This window comes from Ochotona princeps, chromosome 21, assembly GCF_030435755.1.
Source record: "Ochotona princeps isolate mOchPri1 chromosome 21, mOchPri1.hap1, whole genome shotgun sequence".
In the NCBI taxonomy this organism is placed as follows: domain Eukaryota; kingdom Metazoa; phylum Chordata; class Mammalia; order Lagomorpha; family Ochotonidae; genus Ochotona; species Ochotona princeps.
The window spans coordinates 27,786,629-27,813,457 of NC_080852.1; the positions used below are offsets into that span (position 1 = coordinate 27,786,629).

A 26,829-nucleotide genomic window follows, 5' to 3' on the forward strand; every position below is an offset into this window, starting at 1 on the left:
GGGTGGGAGGGGCCCAGGCACCTGAGCCATTACTTTTGTCTTCCCAGGTACTTCTATTTCCCATAGGGAGTGCATCCAAGCTAGAGCAGTAGGAGCCAGGTGTGACAGTGGTTATGTTAACCAACTGTGGCACAAGGCCACAGTGTCCCTTGCTGGATTTGTTCTATTTTAAACATGTTAACTGGAGGCCAGATCATAAACATGATAGTTAAATGGTTGCATATGGACCGGACGTGGTAGTCTAGTGGCTAAAGTCCTCGCCTTGAATGAGCAGGGATCCCGTATGGGCACTGGTTCTAATCCTGGTGCCCTGCTTTCCATCCAGCTCCCTGCCTGTGGCCTGGGAAAGCAGTAGAGCACGGCCCAAAGCCTTGGGACCCTGCACCTAGGTGGGAGAGCTGGAAGAAACTTCTGACTCCTGGCTTCGGACCAGCTCAGTTCCAACCATTGTGGCCAATTGGGGAGTGAATCATCAGACGGATCTTCTTTCTCTCTCCTCCTCTGTATATCTGACTTTCCAATTAAAAAATAAATCTTGGGCCCGGCGGCGTGGCCTAGCGGCTAATGTCCTCTCCTTGAAAGCACCGGGATCCCATATGGGCGCCGGTTCTAATCCCAGCAGCTCCACTTCCCATCCAGCTCCCTGCTTGTGGCCTGGGAAAGCAGTCGAGGACGGCCCACAGCTTTGGGACCCTGCACCCGTGTGGGAGACCTGGAAGAGGTTCCAGGTCCCGGCATCGGATGGGCATGCACCGGCCCGTTGTGGCTCACTTGGGGAGTGAATCATCGGATGGAAGATCTTCCTCTCTGTCTCTCCTCCTCTCTCTATATCCAGCTTTCCAATAACAATAAATCTTTAAAAAAAAATCTTAAAAAAATAAATGGTTGTGTATATGTCATTCCTTAACTTTGAGTATTTTCTAGTATTTTAAATATTGAAATTGGGAATACATTGATTCCTTGTCATTTTTGTGCACTACTTTTTTTCATTGTATTCCACTATAGTTGTTGGTACCTTGTCTCAAAATCGGCAGTTCCAAAATTCTATTTAATTAAAAACTATCTGTATCATCTTCCAGCTTATTTCAGTGTTTGTTCAGGAGTTTGAATTAGAATAACAGGATGGGATTTAATCCTACCTGGATAGATGCTTTTACTTTGCATCAGTGGTTCTCAAACTTCAGCATGAATCAAAAGCACCTGGATGGTTTGTTTTAACCCCACTGCTAGACACTGATGGTGTGGGTCAGAGTTGTGTCCCGAAATCTGAAATTTTTTTTAAAGATTTATTTATTTTTATTATATAGTCAGATATACAGAGAGGAGGAGAGACAGAGAGGAAGATCTTCCGTCTGATGAATCACTTCCCAAGTGAACACAACGGCCAGTGCTGCGCCAGTCCGAAGCCAGGAACCTGGAACCTCTTCCAGGTCTCCCACACGGGTGCAGGGTCCCAATGCATTGGGCCGTCCTCGACTGCTTTCCCAGGCCACAAGCAGGGAGCTGGGTGGGAAGTGGAGCTGCTGGGATTAGAACCGGCACCCATATGGGATCCCAGCACGTTCAAGGCGAGGACTTTAGCCGTTAGGCTATGCTGCCGGGCCCCCGAAATCTGAATTTTAAACAAATTTCCAGGAGCAACAGCTGCTGCTGGCCTGGTGATGAGACTTGGGGCACTCCATGTAAATGCACTTAAGCCGGAGCATGGTGCCAGTGCTTATAGCACGTTTCCTGCTGAGTCCCATTAACGTCAGTCAGTTTTATAGGACAGCTTTGCCAAGTCCATAATTGACTTTTGTTTATGGCCAATTTTCTTCTTACTTTTGGATGATGGCATAATCAACATTGTATTCTCAATTACAGTGCTATTTCCATTTTTTCCTGCGGTCCCATATTTGAGTTTGCTTGATTATTAATACAAGTCTTCTGTGTGAAAGAAAACTTAGTATTCAAGCTAAAAACATACACAAAAATGAAATTGTCTGTAACCCTTTCTGTAACCATGGCAGGGCAGGCGTCTCATTCACTTTTTGTGCAGTGGGATCATATGGTTTTGTATCTATTTTCTGCATTATACAATGAATATCTTTTCATGTGAAAAAGTACTCGACAGTAACATCGTCCCCCAAAAAAGAGCTTCTGCCCTCCGAGTCACTCCTCAGATGCTCAAATGGCCAGTCTGAAGCCTGGAACTCAGTGCAAGTCTCCACATGGTGACAGGGATCCAGCTGCTTGAGCTGCTCACTTCCAGGGTGCTGGGATCAGGAGTAGCCAGCACTTGGACCCAGGCACTCCGATATAGGAGGCTGGTGTCCCAGCCGGCCTTAGCTGCTGGGCCAAATGCCTACCCTTCAACATTTTTTAAAAAAACAAAATCTGGTTTATTTTTATGTTTCCAAGTAAGTTTTTTCCTTTGAGGAGCTTTGTGAAATGAGATTTGTAGCATTTGGCCAAGGACTTGAGTTTCACCTCTCAGAAAATTGCTGTCATGTGGAAGGGTTCCAGTTAGGGTCAGCAGCTTGCCACTCTCCTGACCCTTCCTACAGATCCACATTGTGATCAGGGCCCTCCGTTCAGGCCTAATCCCTGGCTACATTTGACAGTGGTGTGCAGGTGTAACCCCCCCTGCCCTCTAACCACAGAGGTGACAGTGACTGGAGGGCTGGATGTGGACGCATGGTGGTGGTGGATGCTAGCAGGAATTGGATTGCTAGTTTGAGTTCTGGGTCTTCACTTCTGGGCTAGCTCCCTGCTCATGTGCCTGGAAAGTAGTGGGTGATGGCCCAAGTATTTGGGTCCATGCCACCCACGTCGGAGGCCTAGATAGTTTTGGGCTCCTGGCTGTGGCTTGTCCAACTCTGGCTGTTCTAGGCCTTTGAACCAGTAGATGGAAGATAGATTCATTCTCATATATTCATATTCTCTCTCTCTTCTCCGTGTGTGTGTGTCCTAAATCTGTCACTCTGCCTTTCAGATTTTTTTTGGTGGGGGGAAGACCTACTTTTAACAGGCAGTGGAAACTGTTACATTTGCTGTGTCTTATCAGGCAGGATAATCTTGACTTCCCCCAAACCATCCTGAGCTTAGCAGTGATGGGGAACTTGCTGGAAGCTGTGCTGAAGACGCCACAGTGCACCTGCAGCAGAGGAGCAGCATCTCCTCTTGTTCCTCCAGATGGTGAGGAAACAGAAATGCTGACACTCAGACCACTCTGTGTGGCCACACCGGCTTGCCTGATGGCTTTTGTAAGAAGTATGCAAGGAGCCTTTGAGGCTGAGACATTTCCTTCCAGCCAGGGCCTAGTCTGGCTGAGCTGCTTAGGTCCTTTGAACTGTCAGTGATGTTTGCTCTTTTCCTTTGGCCATGGTGGAACTCAGAGTGAGTTTATGTCCAGGTATCTCTGGCTTGCTCTTTTTGTGGTAATCTTGCTTCTGTTTTTTTTTTTTTTAAAGATTTATTTTATTTTTATTACAAAGTCAGATATACTGAGAGGAGGAGAGATAGAGAGGAAGTGGAGCTGCCGGGATTAGAACCAGTGGCCATATGGGATCAAGGCGAGGACCTTAGCCACTAGGCCACACCGCCGAGCCCCTTGCTTCTGGTTTAAAGTGCGGTTTTTAATGATTGCGTAGTCTGTTCATTTTCTCAAATTTTAGCATAGTTTTTTTAAAGATTTATTTATTTTTTTTATAGATTTTTTTTTTTTAAGATTTATTCATTTTATTACAGCCAGATATACACAGAGGAGGAGAGACAGAGAGGAAGATCTTCCGTCCGATGATTCACTCCCCAAGTGAGCCACAACGGGCCGGTGCGCGCCGATCCAAAGCCAGGAACCTGGAACCTCTTCCGGGTCTCCCACACGTGTGCAGGGTCCCAATGCATTGGGCCATCCTCGACTGCTTTCCCAGGCCACAAGCAGGGAGCTGGATGGAAAGTGGAGCTGCCGGGATCAGAACCGGCGCCCATATGGGATCCCGGTGCTTTCAAGGAGAGGACATTAGCCGCTAGGCCACGCCGCCGGGCCCAAAGATTTATTTATTTTTATTGGAAAGTCAGCTTTACAGAGAGGAGAGACAGAGAAAGAACTTCCATCCGCTGGTTCGCTCCCCAAGTGGCTGTAAAGGAGCTGACCCGATAAAAATCCAGGAGCTTCTTCTGGGTCTCTCATGTGGGTGAAGGACCCCAAGGCTTTGGGTCTTCCTTGATTGCTTTCTCAGGCCACAGTCAGAGAGCTGGAAGGGAAGTGGAGCAGCCGGGATATGAACCATTGCCTATATGGGATCCTGGTGCATGCAAGGTGAGAACTTTATCCACTAGGCTACCACACCAAGCCCATAAAATTTTTAACATTTATTTTCATTGGAAAGGCAGGGAAGCTTTATAGAGAGAAGGAGAGACAGATCTTCCATCTGCTGGTTCACTCTCCATATGGCTGCAATGGCCAGAGGTGAGCTGAGCAAAAGCCAGATTTTTCTGAGTCTGCTATGTGGGTACAGGATCCCAAGGCTTTGTGCCATTCTCTGTTGCTGCCCTCCCAGGTCACAAGCAGGGAGCTGGATGGGAAGTGAAGCAGCTGGGACACAAACTGGCGCCCATGTAGGATGCCTGCACTTGGAGGTGGAGGATTAGCCAGTTCAGCCAGTGCATTGACTCCTGGCATAAAATTGGTAACATTTTCTTCCTCTTCTAAAATTTATTGTGGGGCCCGGCGGCGTGGCCTAGCGGCTAAAGTCCTCGCCTTGGAAGCCCTGGGATCCCATATGGGCGCCGGTTCTAGTCCCGGCAGCTCCACTTCCCATCCAGCTCCCTGCTTGTGGCCTGGGAAAGCAGTTGAGGACGGCCCAATGCATTGGGACCCTGCACCCGCGTGTGAGAGACCCGGAAGAGGTTCCAGGTTCCTGGCTTCGGATCAGCGCGCATCGGCCCGTTGTGGCTCACTTGGTGAGTGAATCATCGGACGGAAGATCTTCCTCTCTGTCTCTCCTCCTCTGTGTATATCTGGCTGTAATAAAATGAGTAAATCTTTAAAAAAAGGTAAAATCTATTGTGGTTATGTTTTTGTAGCCACGTTTTGTTCCTTATTCTTTGTGTCCTCTTTTTTTTTTTTTTAAAGAAACATATTTATTTGAAAAGAGAGGGGGAAAGACAAATCTTTCATCCTCTGGTTCACCCCCTAGATGGCTGCAGTGGCTGGAGCTGGACCAGACCAAAGTCAGGAGCCAGGAACTTCCTGTAAGTCTCCCCTGTGGGTGACAGAAGCCCAAGCACTTGGGTCATCTTCTGTTACTTTCTCCATGTTGTTAATAGGGAGCTGGATTAAAAATGGAGCAACTAGACACAAGCCAACACCCTATGGGATGCTGGCATTGCAGGCAGCAGCTTTACTGCCTGTGCCACAATGCCAGCCACCTCCCCATTTTAATTTTTTTGTACTGTTGTATTCCTGAGTCTAGCCTTTTCTGTACTCATTTTTTAAAACTTTTTTTCTCTGTACTCATTCTTGCTAAATTTTTAAGACAATCAATTTTGTGATAAGCCTTACACATTTAAAAAGACTTGTTTGAGGCTGATGCTGTGGAGTAATGGGTTAAGCTGCAACCTGTGACACTGGCATCCCATGTGAGTGACAGTTTGTATTCCAAATGGTCCACTTTTTTTTTTTTTAAGATTTATTTTATTTTTATTTCGAAGTCAGATATACTGAGAGGAGGAGAGATAGAGAGGAAGTGGACCTGCTGGGATTAGAACCAGCGGCCATATGGGATCAAGGCGAGCACCTTAGCCACTAGGCCACGCTGCCAAGCCCCAAATGGTCCACTTTTAAAAAAAATTATTTTTGATGATATTTACATAGTTGGTTAGGGTGGGAAGAATCAAGGGTTAGGGGAAAGTGGGTGAGACCATTGTTTCCAGATTTTCTTTTTCTTCCTCTATCTAGGGGAAGGTGGAGAATTAGGGGAGAGCCATACCAGGCCTCCCAACTGCATCAGTACCTGGGGATGGGGGACGGCCACCCAGTGTCATCCCAGGGTCCCTGATGTGGAGCATGTTCTGGTTGTTCTAAGGGTTCTATTCAGGTGGTTTCGATAGTTTTGACTTGCTGTCGGTCTTGCAGATCCAAAGATGAGGAAATCTTTCCAAGGTCCATTGGCTGACATAGTCGACCTTACGGTCTCCAGTCACCCAGAAAATTGCTGTGAAGTTTGTTCTGTTCTCCTTCCTCTGCTGTGGCACCAGCTGGCCCACCTTGAATCCATGTCCCTGCTAAAGGCCTTGGAGAAGCAGCAGAGTGTGGCCTGAGTGTTTGGACCTCTGCCACCCAAAGCCCGGATTAAACACTTGGCTTTGACCTGGCGCAGCTCTGGCTGTTACAGCCTTCAAAGGAGTGAATCAGTGGATGGAAGATCTTTGTGTCTTTCCCTCTCTCTCTGTAGTTCTTTCAAATAAACAAATAAATAAATAAATATTTTAAGAGAAATTTAAAAATTACTCCCTTGTTTGTTAATGACTGTTATGGTAAAATTTAAATGTGTATTTAAGAGTGTGTGAGCCTTTGTGTACCAATCGCTAAATTATCTCGTATTTGCTCATTAACACAGGGACACTCATTTCGTCTGTATCCTCCACTTATGATATACCATTTCCCCCAATTATTTGGTGATTTTTTTTAAATTGTGGAAGAATGTGCATGAAACCTATTTTAGCCATTTTAAGTGTACCATTCAATGATATTAAATACAGTCACAATGTTTGCCACAGTCATCACTGTCCCTTCCAGGGGTCTGCTCATTAAATAACCCTTCATTGTCGCTTCAGCCCCCAGCACTCTGTCTTCTACTTTATATAAATTTGCCAAGACTCAAGGAAGACCTCCTAGAAGAGGATTCGTATTTGTTTCTTTGTGTCTGATTTATTTCACTTAACAAATTGTTTTCCATTTCTGTTTCCCATCCAAATTGTAAAATATATGAGTTTCATTCTTTTTTTAATATTTACTTTTTATTGGAAAGTCAGACATACAGAGAGGCAAGAGACAAAGATCTTCCATCTGCTGATTCACTCCCCAAGTGGCCACAAAAGGTGGAGCTGAGCAGGAGTCTCCTTTGGGTCTCCCATGCAGGTGCAGAGTCCCAGGGCTTTGGGCCGTCCTCTACTGCTTTCCCAGGCCACAAGCAGGGAGCTGGATGGGAAGTAGAGCAGCTGGAACATGAACCAGTGCCCATATAGGATCTTGGCGCATGCAAGGCGAGGACTTTATTTACTTGGGTATCGCACTGGGCCAAATATTTACTTATTTTTATTGGAAAGGCAGATTGGAGAGAAGGTGAGACAGAGAGAAAGATCTTCCATCTGCTGGTTCACTGCCCAAATTAGCGATCTGAAAGCAGGAGCTGCTTCTGAGTCTCCCATGTGGATGCAGATCTCCAGTCTTTGGGTCGTCCACTATTGCTTTGTGAGGCCACAAACAGGGAACTGGATGAGAAGTAGAGCAACCAAGATATGATCTGGCACCCGTATGAGATCCTGGCAAATGCAAGGCGAGGACTTTAACCATTAGGCTGTCGTGCAGGGCCCACCATTTCACATTTTCAACAATAATGCACAAAAGTGCCACTTCGTTTTTACAGGAATATGTTATTGTTTCAGTTTTTTTGTTTTGTTGTGGGTATCAAGTAGTATTTCATGACTTTAATTTCATTTTCCTGATGATTCATGGTATTAGCATGTTTTCAGATGCATTAACCATTTTTTTTACCCTTAGGGAAGTGTCTATTCAAGTCTTCTGCTCATTTGTGAATTAGTTTGTTGTGAATTGTTCAGTTGTTGGAGTTCTTTATATTCCAGATAGAATCCTTGTTAGATAAGACATTGCAGATGTTTTATCCCATTGGTTGTTGTTTCACTTGTGATAATGTCTACTGATGTGCAGAAGTTTTTCTTTTTATGAAATCCATTTTATGAATTTGTTTTATGTTTTGTTGCTTGTACTTTTGATGTCATATTCAAGAAATCCTTGCCAAATTCACCATCATGAAGGTTTTTGTTTATGAGTTCTTCTAAGGACTGTGTAGTTTTAGCTCTTTTTTTCTTTTATCTCATTTTCAGTTAATTGTGTAAAGTATTGAATTTCACGTTAAGTAGGATTTCTTAGTTTTTCAGTATAATTTGTCAGAACAGTTGGTCTTAAGTGAAGATTTACTTCTGGACTTTTTTTTTCTTTTAAGATTTGTTTTTTATTTTTAGGCCCGTGGCCTAGCGGCTAAAGTTCTTGTCTTCAACGTGTCGGGATCCCATATAGCACTGGTTCTAGTCCCAGGGGTTCTAATCCCAGCAGTTCCACTCCCTATCTAGCTCCCTGCCTCTGGCTTAGGAGAGCAGTTGAGGATGGCCCAAAGTTTTGGGATCCTGTACCCGCGTGGGAGAACTGGTGGAAGCTGCTGGCTCCTGGCTCCTGGCTCCAGGCATTCTGATATGGGAAGTAAGTGTCTCAAGTGGCAGCTTAACCCCCATTGTGTTACGATACTCACTCCCAGATGATGGTCTCTCTCTTTTTTTTTTTTTTCTTTCTTTTCTTTTTTTTTTTTTTTTTTTTTTAAAGATTTATTCAGTTCATTACAAAGTCAGATATACAGAGAGGAGGAAAGACAGAGAGGAAGATCTTCCGTCCGATGTTTCACTTACCAAGTGAGCCGCAATGGCTGGTGCGCGCCGATCCGAAGCCAGGAACCTGGAACGTCTTCCAGGTCTCCCACGCGGGTGCAGGGTCCCAGTGCATTGGGCCATCCTCGACTGCTTTCCCAGGCCACAAGCAGGGAGCTGGATGGGAAGTGGAGCTGCCGGGATCAGAACCGGCGCCCATATGGGATCCCGGGGCTTCCAAGGCGAGGACTTTAGCCGCTAGGTCACGCCGCCGGGCCCTCTTTTTTCTAAGATTTGTTTTATTTGTTTGGAAGGCAGAACAACAGAGATTGATCTTCCATCCACTGGTTTGCTCCCCAGATGCCTTCTATGGGCAGGGCTGTGCCAGACCAAAGTTAGGAGCTTGGAATTCTATCTGGGTCGTCCATGTGGGTGCAAGAGCCCAAGTACTTGGGCTGTTTTCCAGTGTTTTCCTAGGCACAGTGGCAGGGAACTGGATCAGAAGAAGTGGAACAGCCAGGATTTGAATTAGTGCTTATGTGGGATGCTGGTTGTGAAAGGGTGATTTAACCCCCTGTGTCAGGAAGCTACCCGTTCCTTTATTTATTATTACTTTGAAAGGGTAGCAAAGATTTTCCATTTGCTGGTTCACCCCTCCAGATGATCAGGGCTGTGCCAGGCTGAAGCCAAGAGCTTGGAACTCCATCCTACTAAATCTTAGGAAGATATATTTCAATTTGAGAAGTAATTTTTTTGTTTGTTTTTTTACATGAATTTTCTTTATATTTATTTATCCTTATTGGAAAGGGAGGTATACAGAGAGAGGAAGGGACAGAGAAAGATCTTCTGTCCACTGGTTAACTACCAAAGTGGCCGCAACAGCCAGAGCTGTGTCGATCAGAAGCCAGGAGCCGGGAACCAGGAGCTTCTCCCACATCTCCCATGTGGGTGCAGGGTCCTAAGGTGTAGGGCCATCCTGTGCTGCTTTCCTAGGTCACAAGCAGGGAGCTGGATGGGAAGCGGGGCTGCCAGGATATGAACTGGTACCCACATGGGATACCAGTGGATGCAAGGTGAAGATTTAGGTACTAGGCTTTTGTGCTGGTCCCCAGAAGTAATTATGAGTGCTTGAAAGAATTATGTGGTCCCAGAGTGTATATCAAAAACCATTGTTGTCCTCTTACCTAAAAGATGTTACTTAGTTCCAGCAATAGATGAAAAGAGAGCAATGAAACATTTTAGATTTGGCCAGATGTTTGCGGGTTAATGCCAGGTAGCTTATCTGTTAGGTTTTTGAGCCCTTGGCACCTTTCACCTTCAGGAGGGTGAAAGGCCTGGGGCCTGGGTCCAGCAGTGAACAGAGTGGGAGGTAGAGGGACAAGAGGTCCTTTGGTGGTAGGTAGATATGAAGGGGCTGCAGGGGTGGGAGAGAAATTGTTGAAAGGACCAGTGAGGCCTGTAGTTGGCATGCCAAGGAGAGTGCTAGAGGGGATCCCCAGGGACAAGATCCACGGTGAGTCTCATCATTTGGCTGTCCTCTTTGGCACACTTCCCTTTACAAACTGCTCTTCATGTTCTGTGTTAAAATGGAACTGTTAGCAGAAATTAGTGGACTTGGTTCTTCATGCAAGAACGAACCGAGCAAGGTTTAATGAGTTAGGGCATCCATCAGATTTGACCCAGACAGACCCTGGGAGTGCCCAACCCTGCAGGCTGGGGAAAGCGAGGCAATATAGTTTAATGGAGAGAATATACATGACAGGCTCAGGAAAAAGCTGAGAGTGGAGCAGTCTGTATTCAGACTGGGGCGTCTGAGGGAATGAGGTGCAGCTTCTCCCGTGGCTTCTCCTTTCCCCTCCCTCTTTTTCAAGGCATAGGGATTGCTGAGTGTGAACGTAAAGTTCCTCCCAAGGTTTTATTCCTCATATGGGATGCCAGACTTGTACTGAGCCACAGTGCCAGGACCCAGGAAGAAATCTTGATGTATTTGTCGCTATGTGACGAATGTTGACATTTTGTCTGTGGCTGTTTGTGACAGTTAACATAATTACATCTTTTTTTTTTTTTGATTTATTCATTTTATTACAGCCAGATATACACAGAGGAGGAGAGACAGAGAGGAAGATCTTCCGTCCGATGATTCACTCCCCAAGTGAGCCGCAACGGGCCAATGCGCGCTGATCTGAAGCCGGGAACCTGGAACCTCTTCCGGTCTCCCACGCGGGTGCAGTGTCCCAATGCATTGGGCCGTCCTCAACTGCTTTCCCAGGCCACAAGCAGGGAGCTGGATGGGAAGTGGAGCTGCCGGGATTAGAACCGGCGCCCATATGGGATCCCGGGGCTTTCAAGGCGAGGACTTTAGCCGCTAGGCCACGCCGCCGGGCCCAACATAATTACATCTTCATTCAATCTAGGTGTAGCTGTGCCATCCCTGTGGCAGTAATCAGCTTCTCAAATGTGAATGTTTCCAGGTTTAAAATTCTCTGAAATCAGCTTTCATTTGTTTACTGAGGGTGGTTTTTTTTTTTTTTTTTGTGCTATTAACAGTCCGCTATCTTTTAGCTTGTTTGGCTAATTTTGATGCTTAGAGAAGCCGTTTCCTGCTCTGAGTACTGGCCCATTTTGCAAAACAGTTTTAAAAAAACAAAAAACAACAACTTTTCTCTAAAGAGATGGAATTGTTTATACCAGTGGACTAGTTTAGCACAGTGGACAGGCTCACAGTGACTTTCCGCTTGGCACCAAAGAAGGTGTTGAGTCTTCTAGGGAACACAAGGTGATTTGGCTTGACCTCCTGCTGACCCTGAACGTGGTCAGTCAGGGGAGGCCAGGGTGGTGTTGAACATAGAGCATGGTGGAAATAGTTCCAGAAGCTGGAGAAAAGAGCAGCTGCTTCCCCAGGAAAGCTTTGCTTGTTATTTTTTAATTTTAGCTTTTCAGTACAAGAATTCACTTACCTGACCCAGTGTTCAGGAGATACAATGTTCACCTTCCTTCCTCCCCTCCTGTGGCCACCAGATCCTCTCCCCAGAGGCAGCCGGTGTTCCGGTTCTTATGTGTCTGTTCTGGGATGTTCTGTGCAGCCGGTGTTCCCGTTCTTATGTGTCTGTTCTGGGATGTTCTGTGCAGGCATATATAAATACACAGAGAGTTCTTTATGTTTTGTTTTCTTTCTCTCTATATACCTTCTTTCCATTCTTCTGTCAAGGCGGCTTTTTCATTTGAAAGGCACAGATAAAGAGATCTAACATCCTCTGGCTCACTGCCCAAATAGACAGCGTGGCCAGAATTGGGCTGGTCTGAAGCCAGGAACTTCTAAATCCCTGACATGGGTGCAGGCGCTCAAGGACTTGTGTTACTTTCCCAGCTACGTTGGCAGGGAGCTGGATGGGAAGTGGAACAGCCAGAACTTGAACCATGTAGGATATTGGCATTGCACATAGTGGTTTTACATGCTACACCACAGAACTAGCCCTGAAAATTTTTTCTTTAATGCAAAAATAGCACTCTGTATTCCCTTACTTTTGTTGCTGAATGTTCGTTTCTGGTAATTATCCACACAGGAGAGCTTTCTGGTTGTCTTTTACACCTGTATAATTTTCCGTCGTTAGGATGTGCTGTTATTTAACCAGAGCTTTATTGGTGGAATTGTTGGGTGACCAAGTGCATTTGTTTAGTTACCAGCCAGAGACAGAGGTGCTGGCTGCATTGATGAGTATGTGGCCTTTGTAAATTGGTTATTTTTTTTTTTAATGATTCTTTTTTTTTTTTTTTGGAAAGGCAGATTTAAAGAGAGGAGAGATGGAGAGAAAGATCCTTCATCCACTGCTTTACTCCCAAAGTGGCTGCAATGGTTGGAGCTGAGCTGATCTGAAGCCAGGAGCCAGGAGCTTTCCCTGGGTCTCCCATGCAGGTGCAGGGTTCCAAGGCCTTGGATCATCCTCTGCTGCTTTCCCAGGTCACAGGCAGGAAGCTGGATGGGAAGTGGAGCAGCTGAGACATGAACCAACACCTGTATGGAATCCTGGTGGCACATGCAAAGCAAGGATTTTAGCCACTAGGCTACCATGCTTGGTCCTTATCAAGATTTTTTTGAAGTTTTATTTTATGTTTTATTTTTGGTTTTTATTTCTTTTTTCTTTTCTTTTTTTTTTTTTTTCATTTAAAGTTTTCTTTTTAATGGGAAGACAGAGAGAGAGAGAGATTGACAGAGATCTTCCATCCCCTGGTTCACTTCCCCAAATAGCCACTATGTCTGGAGCTGGCCAGTCTGAAGCCAGGACCTTCTTCCGGTTCTTCCACTTGAGTACCTGCAGGAGCTTAGCCTACTTACACCATGGCACTGACCACATGATTTTATTTTTTTGGTAACTTCCTGAATGACTCAGTGGTTCTGTCTCCTCAGCTACAAAATTTTTTTTTTTAACTTTGTTCCTCTTTTGACCTGGGTTGTTTAGATGACATGAGATAATACATGTAGAGTCTTTTAAGTCTGTCTGGTACAAGGTAAGCACTTAATAAATGGTGACCCCTTGTCACTGCAGTGGTTGGTTGTTGTGACTGTCCCTGTACAACTCAGTATTTCCATCCTACTGTTAGCATGTTACATTGCCTTGAGGGGGAGTGGGCACTGCTGTGCACCAGCTTACACTGCCCCTGGGAAGCCTGTGTCAACTTCCTGCTACAGTGTCAGAGTTGGGCAGTTGTGATGGAGCTAAAATATTTGGTAACTAACCTATACAAAAGTGTAATTTTTGTAAGAAGGTTTGTGTGTGTGTATGAGTATGTGTGTATGGATTTAACAGTATCATTATTTTACAGACTGATTCTTTTGCAATCATTTAAAAAGCAAATCTCAAATACCTTCACTTTAAAAGAAGATTTATTTATTTAAAGAGTTATAGAGAGGGAAAAACAGATTGAGATTTTCCATCCTTTGGGTCACTCCCCAAAATGGGCACAGTAGCTGGAGTCAGGCCAGGGCAAAGCTAGGAGCCAGGAGGTTTTCCTAGGTCTCCCAAGTGGAAGCAGGGACCCAAGCGCTTGGGCCGTCTTCCCAGGCATGTTCGCTGGGAGCTGGACTAAAAAGTGCAGGAGCTGGGACTTGCAGTGGCATCCGTGTGGGATGCTGGTGCTGTAGGTGATGCTATACCCTCTTACACATCACACTGGCCATGATGCCTCTGTTTTTAGTGGCTGCACAATGTGGCATTTCATCATTGTGGTAAAATATACACATCTGTGTTTAGTAAGATTAATGATCAGAACAATCACTAGTTCAGAATTTTGAGCCTGATTATGGCCACATTGCATATTACAGGTTGAGGATTAGCCAACTGAGCCATCGTGCCAGGCTCTCCTTCTGTGTCTTTTTTGCCACAAGTCTTTTTTAATTGTTGAAGTAAACTTTTTTGGGGGAGGTAGAAAATTTGTTAGATACCATAAGGTTCTGCTTCTCACAGTGAATGATTGTGATCAGCAGAAAGATGCCAACAGCCATTGTAGGGAAAGTTTTCCTAATGGGAAATGAATCCTGAAATTTATGAAGATTTTTATTTTAAATGATAGAATTCAGGCCCGTTACGATAACCTAGTGGCTAATGCCCTCACATGTGCTGGGATCCCATTTAGGCACCAGTTCTAATCCCTGTGGCCCCTTTCCATCCAGCTCCCTGCTTGTGGCCTGGGAAAGCAGTTGAAGACAGCCCAGAGCTTTGGGACCCTGCACTCGCCTGGGGGACCTGGATGAAGCTTCAGGCTCCTGGCTTCGGATCAGCTCAGTTCTGGCTTTTGTGGCCGCTTGGGGAGTGAATCCACAGATGGAAGATCTTCCTCTTTGTCTCTCCTCCTCTCTATATATCTGACTCTGCAATAAAAATAAATCTTTTGAAAAAATAAATATAATAAATCTTTTAAAAAATGATAGAATTGGGCTTGGCGGCATGGCCTGGTGGCTAAGGTCCTCGCCTTGATCCCATATGGTGGCTGGTTCTGGTCCCTTCAGCTCCACTTCCTCTCTCTATCTCTCCTCCTCTCAGTATATCTGACTTTGTAATAAAAATAAAATAAATCTTAAAAAAAAAAAAATGATAGAATTCTGGGCCCAGCGGCGTGGCCTAGCGGCTAAAATCCTCGCCTTGAACGCCCGGGATCCCATATGGGCGCCGGTTCTAATCTCAGCAGCTCCACTTCCCATCCAGCTCCCTGCTTGTTGCCTGGGAAAGCAGTCGAGGATGCCCCAAGGCTTTGGGACCCTGCACCTGTGTGGGAGACCTGGAAGAGATTCCTGGTTCCCGGCATCAGATCGGCACGCACCGGCCGTTGTGGCTCACTTGGGAAGTGAATCATCGGACGGAAGATCTTCCTCTCTGTCTCTCCTCCTCTCTTTATATCTGACTTTGTAATAAAATAAATAAATCTTTAAAAAAAATGATAGAGGGCCCGGCGGCGTGGCCTAGCGGCTAAAGTCCTTGCCTTGGAAGCCCCGGGATCCCATATGGGCGCCGGTTCTAATCCCGGCAGCTCCACTTCCCATCCAGCTCCCTGCTTGTGGCCTGGGAAAGCAGTTGAAGACGGCCCAGGGCCTTGGGACCCTGCACCTGCGTGGGAGACCCGGAAGAGTATCCGGGCTCTTGGCTCTGGATCAGCACAGCACCGGCCTTTGTCGTCACTTGGGGAGTGAATCATCGGACAAAACATCTTTCTGTGTCTCTCCTTCTCTCTGTATACCTGACTTTGCAATAAAAATAAAATAAATCTTTAAAAAAAAGAGATGGAATAAAAGTATACTCTACCCTGTGTCTGACAAAGTACAACTGCTATACCTAGAAAGAGGACAAGGGTCAGCAGTCTGTTCCGGAAAGATGGATGGTGGTAGGTAGATTATGGAAGATTAGAGCTTGAATGGTGGGACTGATCGTGAGTTTCCTGTTTGTTTGTTTGCTCTGTACTCTGTCTTCTAACCTAGACTCCAAGGCTTTCCTGAACCTACAATTCTGTACAAAGGTCCAAGAGAAGCCCTCACTTTTTAGTCTGAAGAGCATAAAAAAAGGATCCTTGTGGGTGTAGAGTGTGGGAGGTGAAGGAAGAAGTCTCTTACTTATTGTCTGCTTGCTTCTGTTTTCTCCTGTCCTGGCCCTCTGCGGTTCTGCAGTGATAGAAACAGCAGTGACAAAGGCTGCTGGGTAAGAGAGGGTTCTGTTTATAGGGATTGTGGTCCCAGGAGCATGGAGGAAATTCTTGCTTTTTGTTCTTGTTTTTTCTGGTGCGGCTCTGCCCTGGAGGCAGTCACAGATGTGTTTGATGCTCAGCAGAGCAGTTGTAAAACCTGGAAGACTAGGAGAAGGGCGCTGGGGAATTGGAGACTGTCAGTAAAATTACAGAGAGGAATGGACTCGATCGACTATGAACTCCTAGGCCATCTTCAGCCAACATATACACATCAAAAGTTCCTGGAAAATGAAATTGACAGCTAAGTTTACTGTAGTACACTTATGCATGAAATCCATGCATAATTTTATAAATCTTACTTTGAAGTTCCCTAGTGTTTGTATCCAACACTAGGCAGTACACCAAAGCCTTTGAGGAGTGCCATAGTGTAGCTTACTACTGGAAAATCTTTTTTTCTGTCTGTCCCTCTGGCACTCCTGTCCAGTAAATCTAAAAGAAGAAAACTCAGCAGTAGGGAAAAAGTTTGGAGAAATTATGGAAGCGAGAAAGAAATGTCTTCCTGCTTTCTGGATGACGTGGTAGTTTACATGTAAAATCCCAGGCATGGAGACAGCATTGTGGCGTAGTGGGTAGAGCTGGTGGCATAAATTGTGATGCTGGCATCCCATGTGGGCACTGGTTCAAGTCTTGGCTGCTTCACTTCTTTTTTTTTTTTTTTAAAGATTTATTTTTATTACAAAGTCAGATATACAGAGAGGAAGAGAGACAGAGAGGAAGATCTTCTGTCCGATGATTCACTTCCCAAGTGAGCACAACGGCTGGTGCTGTGTCGATCCAGAGCCAAGAGCCAGGAACCTCCTCCAGGTCTCCCACACAGGTACAGGGTCCCAAAGCATTGGGCCGTCCTCGACTGCTTTCCCAGGCCACAAGCAGGGAGCTGGATGGGAAGTGGAGCTGCCGGGATCAGAACCGGCGCCCATATGGGATCCCGGGGCTTCCAAGGCGAGGACTTTAGCCGCTAGGCCACGCTGCCTGGCCCCAAGTAAATAAATCTTTAAAAAAAATTTTTTTTTCCAGGCCTGGCATAATGGCTCAATCGACTAACTCTCCCTGCAACTCTGGGATCCCATGGGTGCCAGTTCGTGTCCCAGCTGCTCTACTTCCCATCCAGCTCCCTGCTTGTGGTCTGGGAAAGCAGTAGAGGATGGCACAAAGCCTGTGACCTTGCACCCATGTGTGAGACCCAGAAGACACGCCTGGCTCCTGGCTCGGATTGTCACAGCTCTGACTGTTATGGGTATTTGGGGAATGAACCAGCAGATGAAAGACTTTTCTCTCTGTATTTCCTTCTCTCTGTAAATCTGCCTCGGCAATAGAAATTAAAATAATTTTTTAAAGATTTATTTATTTTTGTTGAAAATTCACATATAATATATAGAGGAGGAGAGACAGGGGAAGATCTTCCGTCAATGATTCACTCCCCAAGTGACTGCAACGGCCGGTGCTGCGCTGATCTGGAGCCAGGAGCCAGGAACTTCCAGGTCTCCCACGCAGGTGCAGGGTCCCAAGACTTGGGCCGTCCTTGACTGCTTTCCCAGGCCACAAGCAGGGAGCTGGATGGGAAGTGGAGCTGCCGGGATTAGAACCGGTGCCCATGTGGGATCCCGGCATGTTCAAGGCGAGGACCTTAACCATTATGCTATCGCGCGGGCCCCGAGTTCAGTGTCTTGGGCACCATTAGCAAGTGCATGACAAGGTAAAATGAACCTGCCTTGTTGAAATCCACCCCTTCCTACCTTTCATCTTTTGATCCAGTGGGTCTGACTTGATCCAGGTTCTGTCTTCTCTGAAGACTGTCAGTGCTATTCTGTCTTAGTTCCCAGTTCTGGCGTAACAATACAGCTCCTTTGTTTTTGCTTGTAGAAGGGGGTCTTCTGCAGTAGAGTTACTTTTTAAATGTGATGTGGTGTAATCATTATTCCCAGACAAGGCTGTGTCTCTTTAAATATTAGAAGCAGAACTGTAGATTTCGATGTGAAGCAACCTGCAAGTGTGGGGCAATGTGAGAAAAACAGGTTTTGGGTTCACGTTAGGTGCGTTTTGCTTTGAGAGAGCTCTATGTTGAATGTTAGATTGCGGAACAGAGGTGAGTAACGTCTCCTAGGTTCAGCTAGGTGTAAGCCATGTGCTGTGAAGATTAAGAATTAGCATAAAGAGCATGTTTTGCAGTGTATGATTTGTTCTAAGCATAAGAGCTTGATTACAAAGATGATCCTTTCTCTTGTTACAAATATGCATTTAGGAGAGGGTTAAGAAGCTGATTGGAATTGATAGAATCAGAACTGCCTATAGGAGCTGTTTTGGGGGAGCATTAAAGGCTTTTCCAGAACTTTCTGAAGACTTCCTAGGATGTGCTAGTTGAGTGAGTCCAGTCATTGCAGCTTCTTTGAGCTGTAGTGTTTTGGGTGAGCTTGGTGAATGGTGACATTTTTGTGAGCTGTTGTGCACCTCTGGCCACAGCACCTGTTCCTGCTGCTGCCGCCTCTATCCATTGTCTGTTGGATGAACCACAGAGGGTTCTCTGTGTATCCTTGCAAGGTCCCTGGGCTGAAAGTGGTGTGTGCACTTGACGTTGTGCTTCTAGGAAGGTGGCAGGAGGGGGGCTGACTACTTCTTTTGCCTCTCATTTCTTGACATTTTGTAGCTTAATCCGAGGCACATGTCTGGGCAGGTTCCCTCTAATCCCGACCAAAGAAGATAGAAACATGGAATGGGAGGAGTGGATTTAAATTTGGATTCCACTGGAGAATTCAGTAAGGAAGACAAATCTAGATCCCTGGTGGGCCTCTGGTTGGAATTTTATATTCTAGTTTTCTTGGTTTAAGATTCTTTGTTTGCAAGCAACAAAAATTTGGCCAACATAAAAACTATCAGAGGGTTTATAAGGTGAGTAGAGGGTGGCTTAGAGACTGGAAAGAAAAGTAGGTAAGCCAGTCTTCAAAAGGAACTGGGGCCAAAACAGCCTAGGAATTATGGAGCCAGGAGTGTTATGAGGGTAAATAAACACACCCAGGATCCTAGTCTTGCTTTGTGTGTGCAGAAATTGAGGCCCAGCTGTTGTGTCTTGGGTCAGTTTGGGGAGCACTGACTGACAGTCCACCCATGCCAAGCACTGTGGAGCCATAGTGGCCTGCTGTTCCTCAGAAAAGGGGACAGCTGCAGGGCATACAGGGACTTGAGGGGCCTTTGCCACACAGTCACAGGAGCAGACAACTATCATCTGATACTGCTGTGAGGGACTTCCGCTCTGTGCCTTTTATGTCAGATGCCCAAGCTTTTTTTGTTGTAGTTGAGAGCTAACCCCACTGAACATTGTTTCTCATTGAATCACTGTGAAGGAGTCTTGACCCGATAGGGGTGGGCTGGAGGGCATGTAAAGGTTTTCCCCAAGGCTTCTTCTCAGTCTTGGTTGTGCTCAGGGAGGTAGAGAACGTGTTCAGAACACTTGATTGTCAAAAAGCAGCTCCTGGGATCTGTTTGTTACTTGGGCCTGCTTTCCTGTTCCTGTGTGAGTAAAGTACTTGCTGGGAGTGGCCCTTGAGAAATGCCTAAAATGAAAGAGGCGGAGAACTTCTTACCAGAGCTGGAGGGGCACCTGTTTGTTTTCTGTGGTTAGATTGGTTGGAGAGCAGCCCACAGGCACTTGAGAGATGACCAGGAGAGAGAGAGTCAGAGAGAGAGAGAAAGAGAGAGTGTGTGTGTGTATGAGTGGTATCTCCAGACCAGTCCTTGCCCATACAGCCACCTCCTCTGTGTAGTAACCCTTTGTGGGGAGCCAAGTCCTCTTTGTTAATCGACTCTTTTTTCCATTCTGCCAGGTAACTTCAGATGGTGTCCATTGTCAGTGCCGTCCAGCGGGTGCCTGGCTGATCCATGGTCACTTTCCGGGATGGCAGCAAGGTGACTTCAGCTGAGGATGACCTTGACTGAAAGGCTGCGTGAGGAGATATCTCGGGCCTTCTATAACCATGGACTGCTCTGTGCATCCTACCCCATCCCCATCATCGTCTTCACAGGGCTCTGCATCGTAGCCTGTTGGTATGTTTCTGGGTTGCCCCAGATAGCACGGGCTAGAGTCTTGGGATAGTAGGGCCTTAGGCTCTGTGTGTGTTTCATGCAGTAGGATCTTGGGTACATTGAGCTCTGAGGTATTTAGCCAATAAACTAAACGTGTGTGGGCTGGCTTTACTTCAGTGATTGACCAGACTTGTTCATATCACTGGCACTAATTGAAATCATATCAGATACTTCCCAGAATCAGCAACAGAAGTGAAAATTATGATCTTTTTTTTTTCCCCATTTTTTTTCTTTGTTTTTGACAATCTTTACATAGTTAATTAGGGCAAAAATGTTCAAGGGCTATAGGAAAGTGGGTAAGACTATTATTTCCACATTGTTTTTTTCCTGTATCTGGGGTAGAGGGGGAGATAAAGGGAGAAGCCCCACCCAGTCTCCCACCTATCCCAGGTCCCTGATGCGGAGCATGCTCCGAGGGTCTTGCTCAAATGGTTTTGATAGTTCACCACACGGTGTTTGATAGTACATGCGATGAGCTGCCCCCGGGCCTGCCTGAGCTCCAGAGGCTGCCCCCTCCTGGTGAGTACACGGAGAGGGAGAACAGAGTGGGCCCAGGCCCCACCTGCCGCCAGCATCTTGCTATGAATGGGATTGGGAAGGGGCGATCTTGGGGTCTGGGGGAAAATTATGATCTTTTAATTTTACTTCTGAATGGTGACAGTTTCGTTTTGGCACCTGGTTAAAAGCATAATGGCCCTTACAGTGTGGAAACACGAAGTCCATCTGAACAGTTCCTTGGATGCCCTCGTGCAAGCTTGCCCCAGAGACTTATTTTTTTGTTCTCTGGTTATTTTCTTGCTCACATGGAGCCTCTTTCTGACCTTCTGTTACTGCTCAGGGCCTGCTTTGTTGCCAAGGACTGTTGTGAAAGCCATAGCCGTCCTTGGTTCATGCCTTTCATAGGGCACACTGGCAGACAAGGAAGGGCTTGATATAAGATTGTTTTTTGATGACTTGTTAGGCTCAAAAATACAAGAAAAAAAGAGCCCATCTTACTAGCATTTTCTCTGAAAAAAATCCATCCCAGGTCCTAGATGTGTTGTCTGTCTAGGTGTTTACAAGTGTTTTCTGGGCTGACTGGGGAGAGAGTGGTTCAGCTGGGTTGTTGATGATCCCGGGTTCTTTAATGATCAACAGTCGCCTGCTGAGTGCTTCAGGCGTGTAATTAAATGTCTCTGATTCTCACAGTAACTGTAGGAAGTGGTCCAGAAGAAAGGGCGACTTAAGAGACTTGCCTGGTTTGCACGACTAATAGGTGAAGAAATGTTTTAAAATCAGGTGCCTGTGCCTATAACTTTGTCACCTTGTGGCTCAATATGTTTACATTATATTAATATTTAATATATATCATATATTAATATTTAAATTTTATTATGTTGCGCAAGATAGAGTACTTAACAGCTATATCCTATATATGATGGTAAGAGCATTCTGAGATGCTAATTTTGCTGATTTTTTTTTCACTGTGTTAATATCTGTATCTCTTTCTGGTCTATGTAGTAAGGCAGTAGTTCTCACATCAGACTCCTGGAGCATATGAATACAGGTTGCTGGGCCTCACTCCAGAGTTTACTAGGTCCAGGGTGGGCTCAAAAATTTGCCTCTATAATATGTTCCCTTTTTGTGCCTAGGGACCACATGCTAAGAAATACTAGGTTATGTCTGTTTTGATAATTTCTTAAAAGTTCTGTCACATCTGTCAACCAAAAACATTTTAAAAATTATTTTTGTAGCAGCATTGTGTGGTAGTTCTCATGGTCATTATTATTTTATTGCCTTCGACTGAGGTGGTTATGTTGAAGTAATTGTTGGGGTTAGTGGCATTGTGGTAGAGCATACCAGCATACCATGTGAATGCCAATTTGAGTCCCAAATGCTACACTTACAAACCAACTCCAAGGTAATGTACATGGGAAAGCAGCAGAAGATGACCTGAGTGCTTGGACTGATTCTACTCATCTGGAAAACTGCAGTGGAGTTCCAGGTTCATTTGACCATTTGGGGAGTGATCCAATGCAAGATCTCTTGTGCTCCCTCTCAGTGACTCTGCCTTTGAAAATAAATTACTTACTTATTTTATTATTTACTGGAAAGGCAGATTTTCATGGAGAAGGAGATACAAAGATCTTCTGGCCACTGGTTCACTCCCTAAGTGGCTGCAACAGCTGGAGCTGAGCTGATCTGAAGCCAGGAGCCTCTTCCGGGTCTCTTACGCAGGTGCAGGATTCCAAGGCTCTGGGCCATCCTCAACTGCTTTCCCAGGCCACAAGCAGGGAGCTGGATGGGAAGTGGAGCTTCCAGGATACAAACTGGCACCCACATGGGATCCTGGTGCTTGGAGGTAAAAGATTAGCCACTGCACTAGATCCCAAATAAATAATTTTTAAAAATAGTTCTAAAATTTTACATATATTTTTATTTCTTGTAGTCTGTTTTACAGTTTTGCAGGTATAGGGCTACCTCTTCTCCCCTCCCCGTTGTCCCCTGTGTTTTATAGTAATACAGTACTTCAGCTGTAGTCTGAGTTCCAGCATTTTGCCTTTTTCATGGGTCATGACATTGTAGGTGTAAACAGTGTTGGAGAGTTTGGTATTTTGTTGTCTGGATATGTTTAGCAGTTTCATTGGGGGCCTATTTTTATTCAGTAGTAGAGGTGCATACTATTGATCTTCAATTTCTGCTACTCTCAACTTTATTACATTCCTCATTTGTGAGATTACAAGTGTATACTTAGCAACCTGTGTATCTTTTGTTTTGTGTTTTGGATGGAAGTTGTCTTATATCAGAGAGAACATAAGATATTTATCCTTCTACGACTGGCTTATTTCACTGAGCATAATGGTCTGTAGTTGGGACCACTTGGCTGCGAATGGTAGAATTTCATTCTTTTTAATGGCTGAGTAGTATGTCATAGCGTGTATATATCACAGTTTATTTATCTGATTCTCTTTAAATGGGCATCTAGATGGTTTCCATGTTTTTTGCTGTTGATTGTGCTACATTGATATAGGGATGCAGGTCGCTTTCTTATATGTATGTATCAGTTCTTTTGGATATAGTCCCAGCATTGGGATTGCTGGGTCATATGGTAGGTGAATTTTCCGTTGCCTGTGTACTCTCCATACTGACATCCATAGTGGCCGTACCAGTCCACCAGCAGTAGGTTAGGCTACATGTTTCCCCACATGTTTGCCATCAGGTGTTGTTAGTACTTTTCTGTAGGGCATTTTCATTGGGGTTAAGTGGAACCTCAGTGTGATTTTTATTTGTATTTCCTTTATTGCTAGCAAACCTGAACATTTTTTCATGTCTGTTAGCCATTTGAATTTGTACCTTTGACAAATATCTGCTCATTTCCTTCACCCATTTTTTTTAAGATTTATTTTTATTGGAAAGTCAGATTTACAGCAAGAAGGAGAGACAGAAAGATCTTCTGTCTACTGGCTCACTCCCAAAGTGACCACCAGTGGCCAGAGCTGAGCCAATCTGAAGCCAGGAGCTAGGAACTTGTTCCAGGTCTCCCGCATGGGCTCAGGGTCCCAAGGCTTTTGGTCGTCCTCGACTGCTTTCCCAGGTCACAAGCAGGGAGCTGGAAGGGAAGTGGAGCAGTTGGGATATGAACCGGGGCCCATATGGTATCCCAGCAGATACAAGGCTTTCACCCATTTTTTGACTGGTGGTTTTGTTTTGTTGTGTTTCTGGAGCTTTTTGAATATCCTGGATATTAGCCTCCTCTCTGCTGTGTAGTGTGTAAAGGTTTTCTCATTCTGTTGGTTACTTCTTCACTTTGTTGACTGTTTCCTTTTTCTGTATAGAAGCTTCTTTGTAGTTCCATGTTTATTTTGGCCTTGACTGTGCTTTTGATAACTTTTCTAGGAAGTCTTTGCCTGCACCTGTATCTTGTAGAGTGCTTTCTATGTTCTCTTCTAATGGTTTGATGGTTTCTGGGTGTAGATTTAGATTCTTTATCTTTATTTGATCTTTGTATGTCATGAAAGGTGGGGGAGCCTTGTTTCTTACTTCTGTAGGCTGTTACCTAGTTGTCCCAACATTTGTTGAAGAGACCAACTTTTTTCCCTGAGTTGTTTCTGTTCTCATGTTGAAGACTAACAGTTGGTTGTCAGATAAATGATTTTTTAAAGAGACTGTTGTTTTTCTTCCTCCACAGAGGCAACAGTATCTAATATGATGTGGAAAAGAAGGGAAACGTGGTTCTTACCACTTTTCTAGATGGTTCTAGGTGTAGCCGGGTGGGACAAGGCAGATTCCTGGACAGAGGACATAGGATGTGGATAGCAGCTGCCTGAGTTCTGACAGGGAGTTGTGTGGAAAGGAATGGAAACTGATCTTCACTGAGTGCCAGCTGTGTGGGTCCTCAACGGATGGTGACTGTGACACTCAGGAATTCTCCCATCTGCATCAGGCAGAAGCATCCAGGGAGCGAGTGAGTTCATGTGGTGGTGGGGAGTCGCGCTCCTCTTGAATACCATGGAGGATACTCAGCTTTCTGTCCGAGCTGTTCTGACTGTGGATTTTAGCAGCCGGGAGCCAAGGGTGTGATTTCAGATGACCTTGATGCTGAACCTTGGACATGGCCTGTGGATGCAACAGCTGTTCTTTCCTCTGGGAAATCTGATGAAACTTGTAGCAAATAGGCACTGTGTAAGAGATATCTGTTTACATTTCCTAGAGGTTAGGCCACTGGGAGATCTGGCCCAGCGGTGCCACCTCATGGCAGAAGGTGCTGTTGTCTGTGTCCTGCCCTGGAAAGTGGTGGCTGTCCCATGGAAAAGAGTGTCGGTGCCAGGCTAGCTGACCTCCTGTGTGCAGGTCAGAGTAAAGTGTCACTTGTGATTTCACAGCTGCTGCTTGTGGTAAGGGACAGAGAGTGGATTTTAATTTGGAGAGGAAGTTGGAGTCACTGAGACGGTGTTAGGCCTCCTGAAGGGTGACTGCTTTGTCCTGCTGGTGTTTGAGAGTAGCCTTGCAGCCACTTAGGGAGTGAACCATCAGACGGAAGATCTTTCTCTCTGTCCCCCCTCCTCTCTGTATATCCACCTTTCCGGTAAGATAAATAAAATCTTAAAAATAAAAAGAAAGCAGTATGTAGTTAGACAAGGTTTGTCCTGTTTTTCCAGTTAATTGTCATAATCAGTAATCATAGTAAGTGAAATAGATTAAATCCTGTTAAAAGGAGGAAATTGGGGCTGGTGTAGTGGCGTAGCACGCTGATCTTCCACTTCTTCCAGAGTGAACCAGTGCTAGGAGGATTTTTCTCCCCTTCCCCACTCAGTCACTCATTGTTCAAATAAAAAAGTGATTTCAAAGATTGATTTTTATAAAGCTTTAAATAATTGTGTTTAAAACATAATTTGAAGATTTACTTATTTGAAAGGCAGAGTTATATATTAGAGACCTTCCACCTGCTGGTTCACTTCCCAAATGGCTGCAACGGCTGGAGCTGGGCTGGTCTGCAGCCAGGAACTTCGTGGCTCTCCCACTTAGTGGAGGGGCCTAAGCACTTGGGCCATCTTTCACTGCTTTCCTGGTGTGTTAACAGGGAGCTGGATTGGAAGTGGAGCAGCCAGACTCTTAACCGTTCCCCATATGGTATGCCATTGTTGTGGCTGTTTCTGCTATGCCACAGTGCCAACCTCTTATAACATCTTTAAAAAATATCAAAAGAAGATGCATCTTAGAAAAGAGGCTCTATTTAAGTGAGTGATGAACACAGGAAAAAAATTTCAATATCATTTCTTGTCAGGAAACAAGTGGTTAAAAGTAACTGTACTGACAACATGGAGAGGTAGCAGGGAGCTGGGATTCTGTCACTGGTGGTGGTGAGAATGTGGATTTGTACAGCTGTCTTAGAAAACTGGGAACATCAACCTAGTTATGCATATCTGCCATGACAGAAGCTGAGCTAAGAACATGGCCAGTAGAAACGAGCACTCGGGACCACCAAAAGCCATGTGTAAAACATGATCACATGTACTTGATAGCACAACTGGAAGCAGCCAGTGTTCCTTGACAGTGAGTAGTCAGACACACTATAATGGACTCCTTCAGTGGAATAGTACATATCAGTGAAAAAGGGATTGGCTGCATGAACCTTTCTGAGTGAATCTAGCAGATACCATTTGAATGGGAGAAACTCGTTGCAGAGTACATAAGTAGAGCCCACTTAGGGCTTATGTGATATTGAAAAATGGGCAGAGCTAACAAAGGTTCAGATGGCGGTTATGTCTGGAGGTGTTGTGTGAGCTGCTGGTTGGGATTCTTTAGCCTCACGCAGGTAGTGTTTACACAGGTGTGTGCACATACACTCATCGTGGCACTGTGCACTTAAAGTTTGTTTATTTACAAGTTATTTAGCAACTTAGAAAATTTTCATTAAGATTTTTATTTTTATTTGAAAAGGAGATAGAAAGACAGATCTTCCTTTCAGTGGTTCATTCACCAAATGGCTGCAGCAGCCAGGGCTGGGCCAGTTTGAAGTCAGGAGTCCTAACTCCGTCTGGGTTTCCCATGTGTGTGATAGGGGCCACGTACTGAGGCATTGGCAGCAGCTTTCCCAGGGATGTTAGAGGGAGCTGGAGCAGAAGGTGAGAGGCCAGCACTTGAACCTGTGCTCCGGGATGTGATGTCTCAAACAGCAGTTTAACTTGCTATGCCACAACACCTGCCCTTTCAAACAATTTTTAAAGAATGAGAACTGGAACAAAATGCACATTTTGTGTATCCATTTGCCACATTTTTGAAGCACCAAGTGGGTCCATTAACTTCAGTTTAGTCTAATGTAGAGCACATCCTTACGTGTTACATAGTTTTCATAGTCTGTCCCTTTATACAGAATGATTGCTCAGTTGTCTGAATTGA

At 45.2% G+C, this 26,829-nt stretch overlaps 1 protein-coding gene across 5 annotated transcripts in view; it reads left to right on the forward strand.

Moving 5' to 3' along the window:
- SCAP (SREBF chaperone) overlaps positions 1-26,829 on the forward strand; it is a 54,873-nt gene that overhangs the window by 8,141 nt on the left and 19,903 nt on the right. For all 5 annotated transcript variants that reach the window (XM_058678758.1, XM_058678756.1, XM_058678755.1 and 2 more), the window contains exon 2: positions 19,692-19,911. In XM_058678758.1, the coding sequence (XP_058534741.1) occupies positions 19,790-19,911 (122 nt within the window). In that variant the 5' untranslated portion in view covers positions 19,692-19,789. The remainder of the gene's footprint in view (positions 1-19,691; positions 19,912-26,829) is intronic.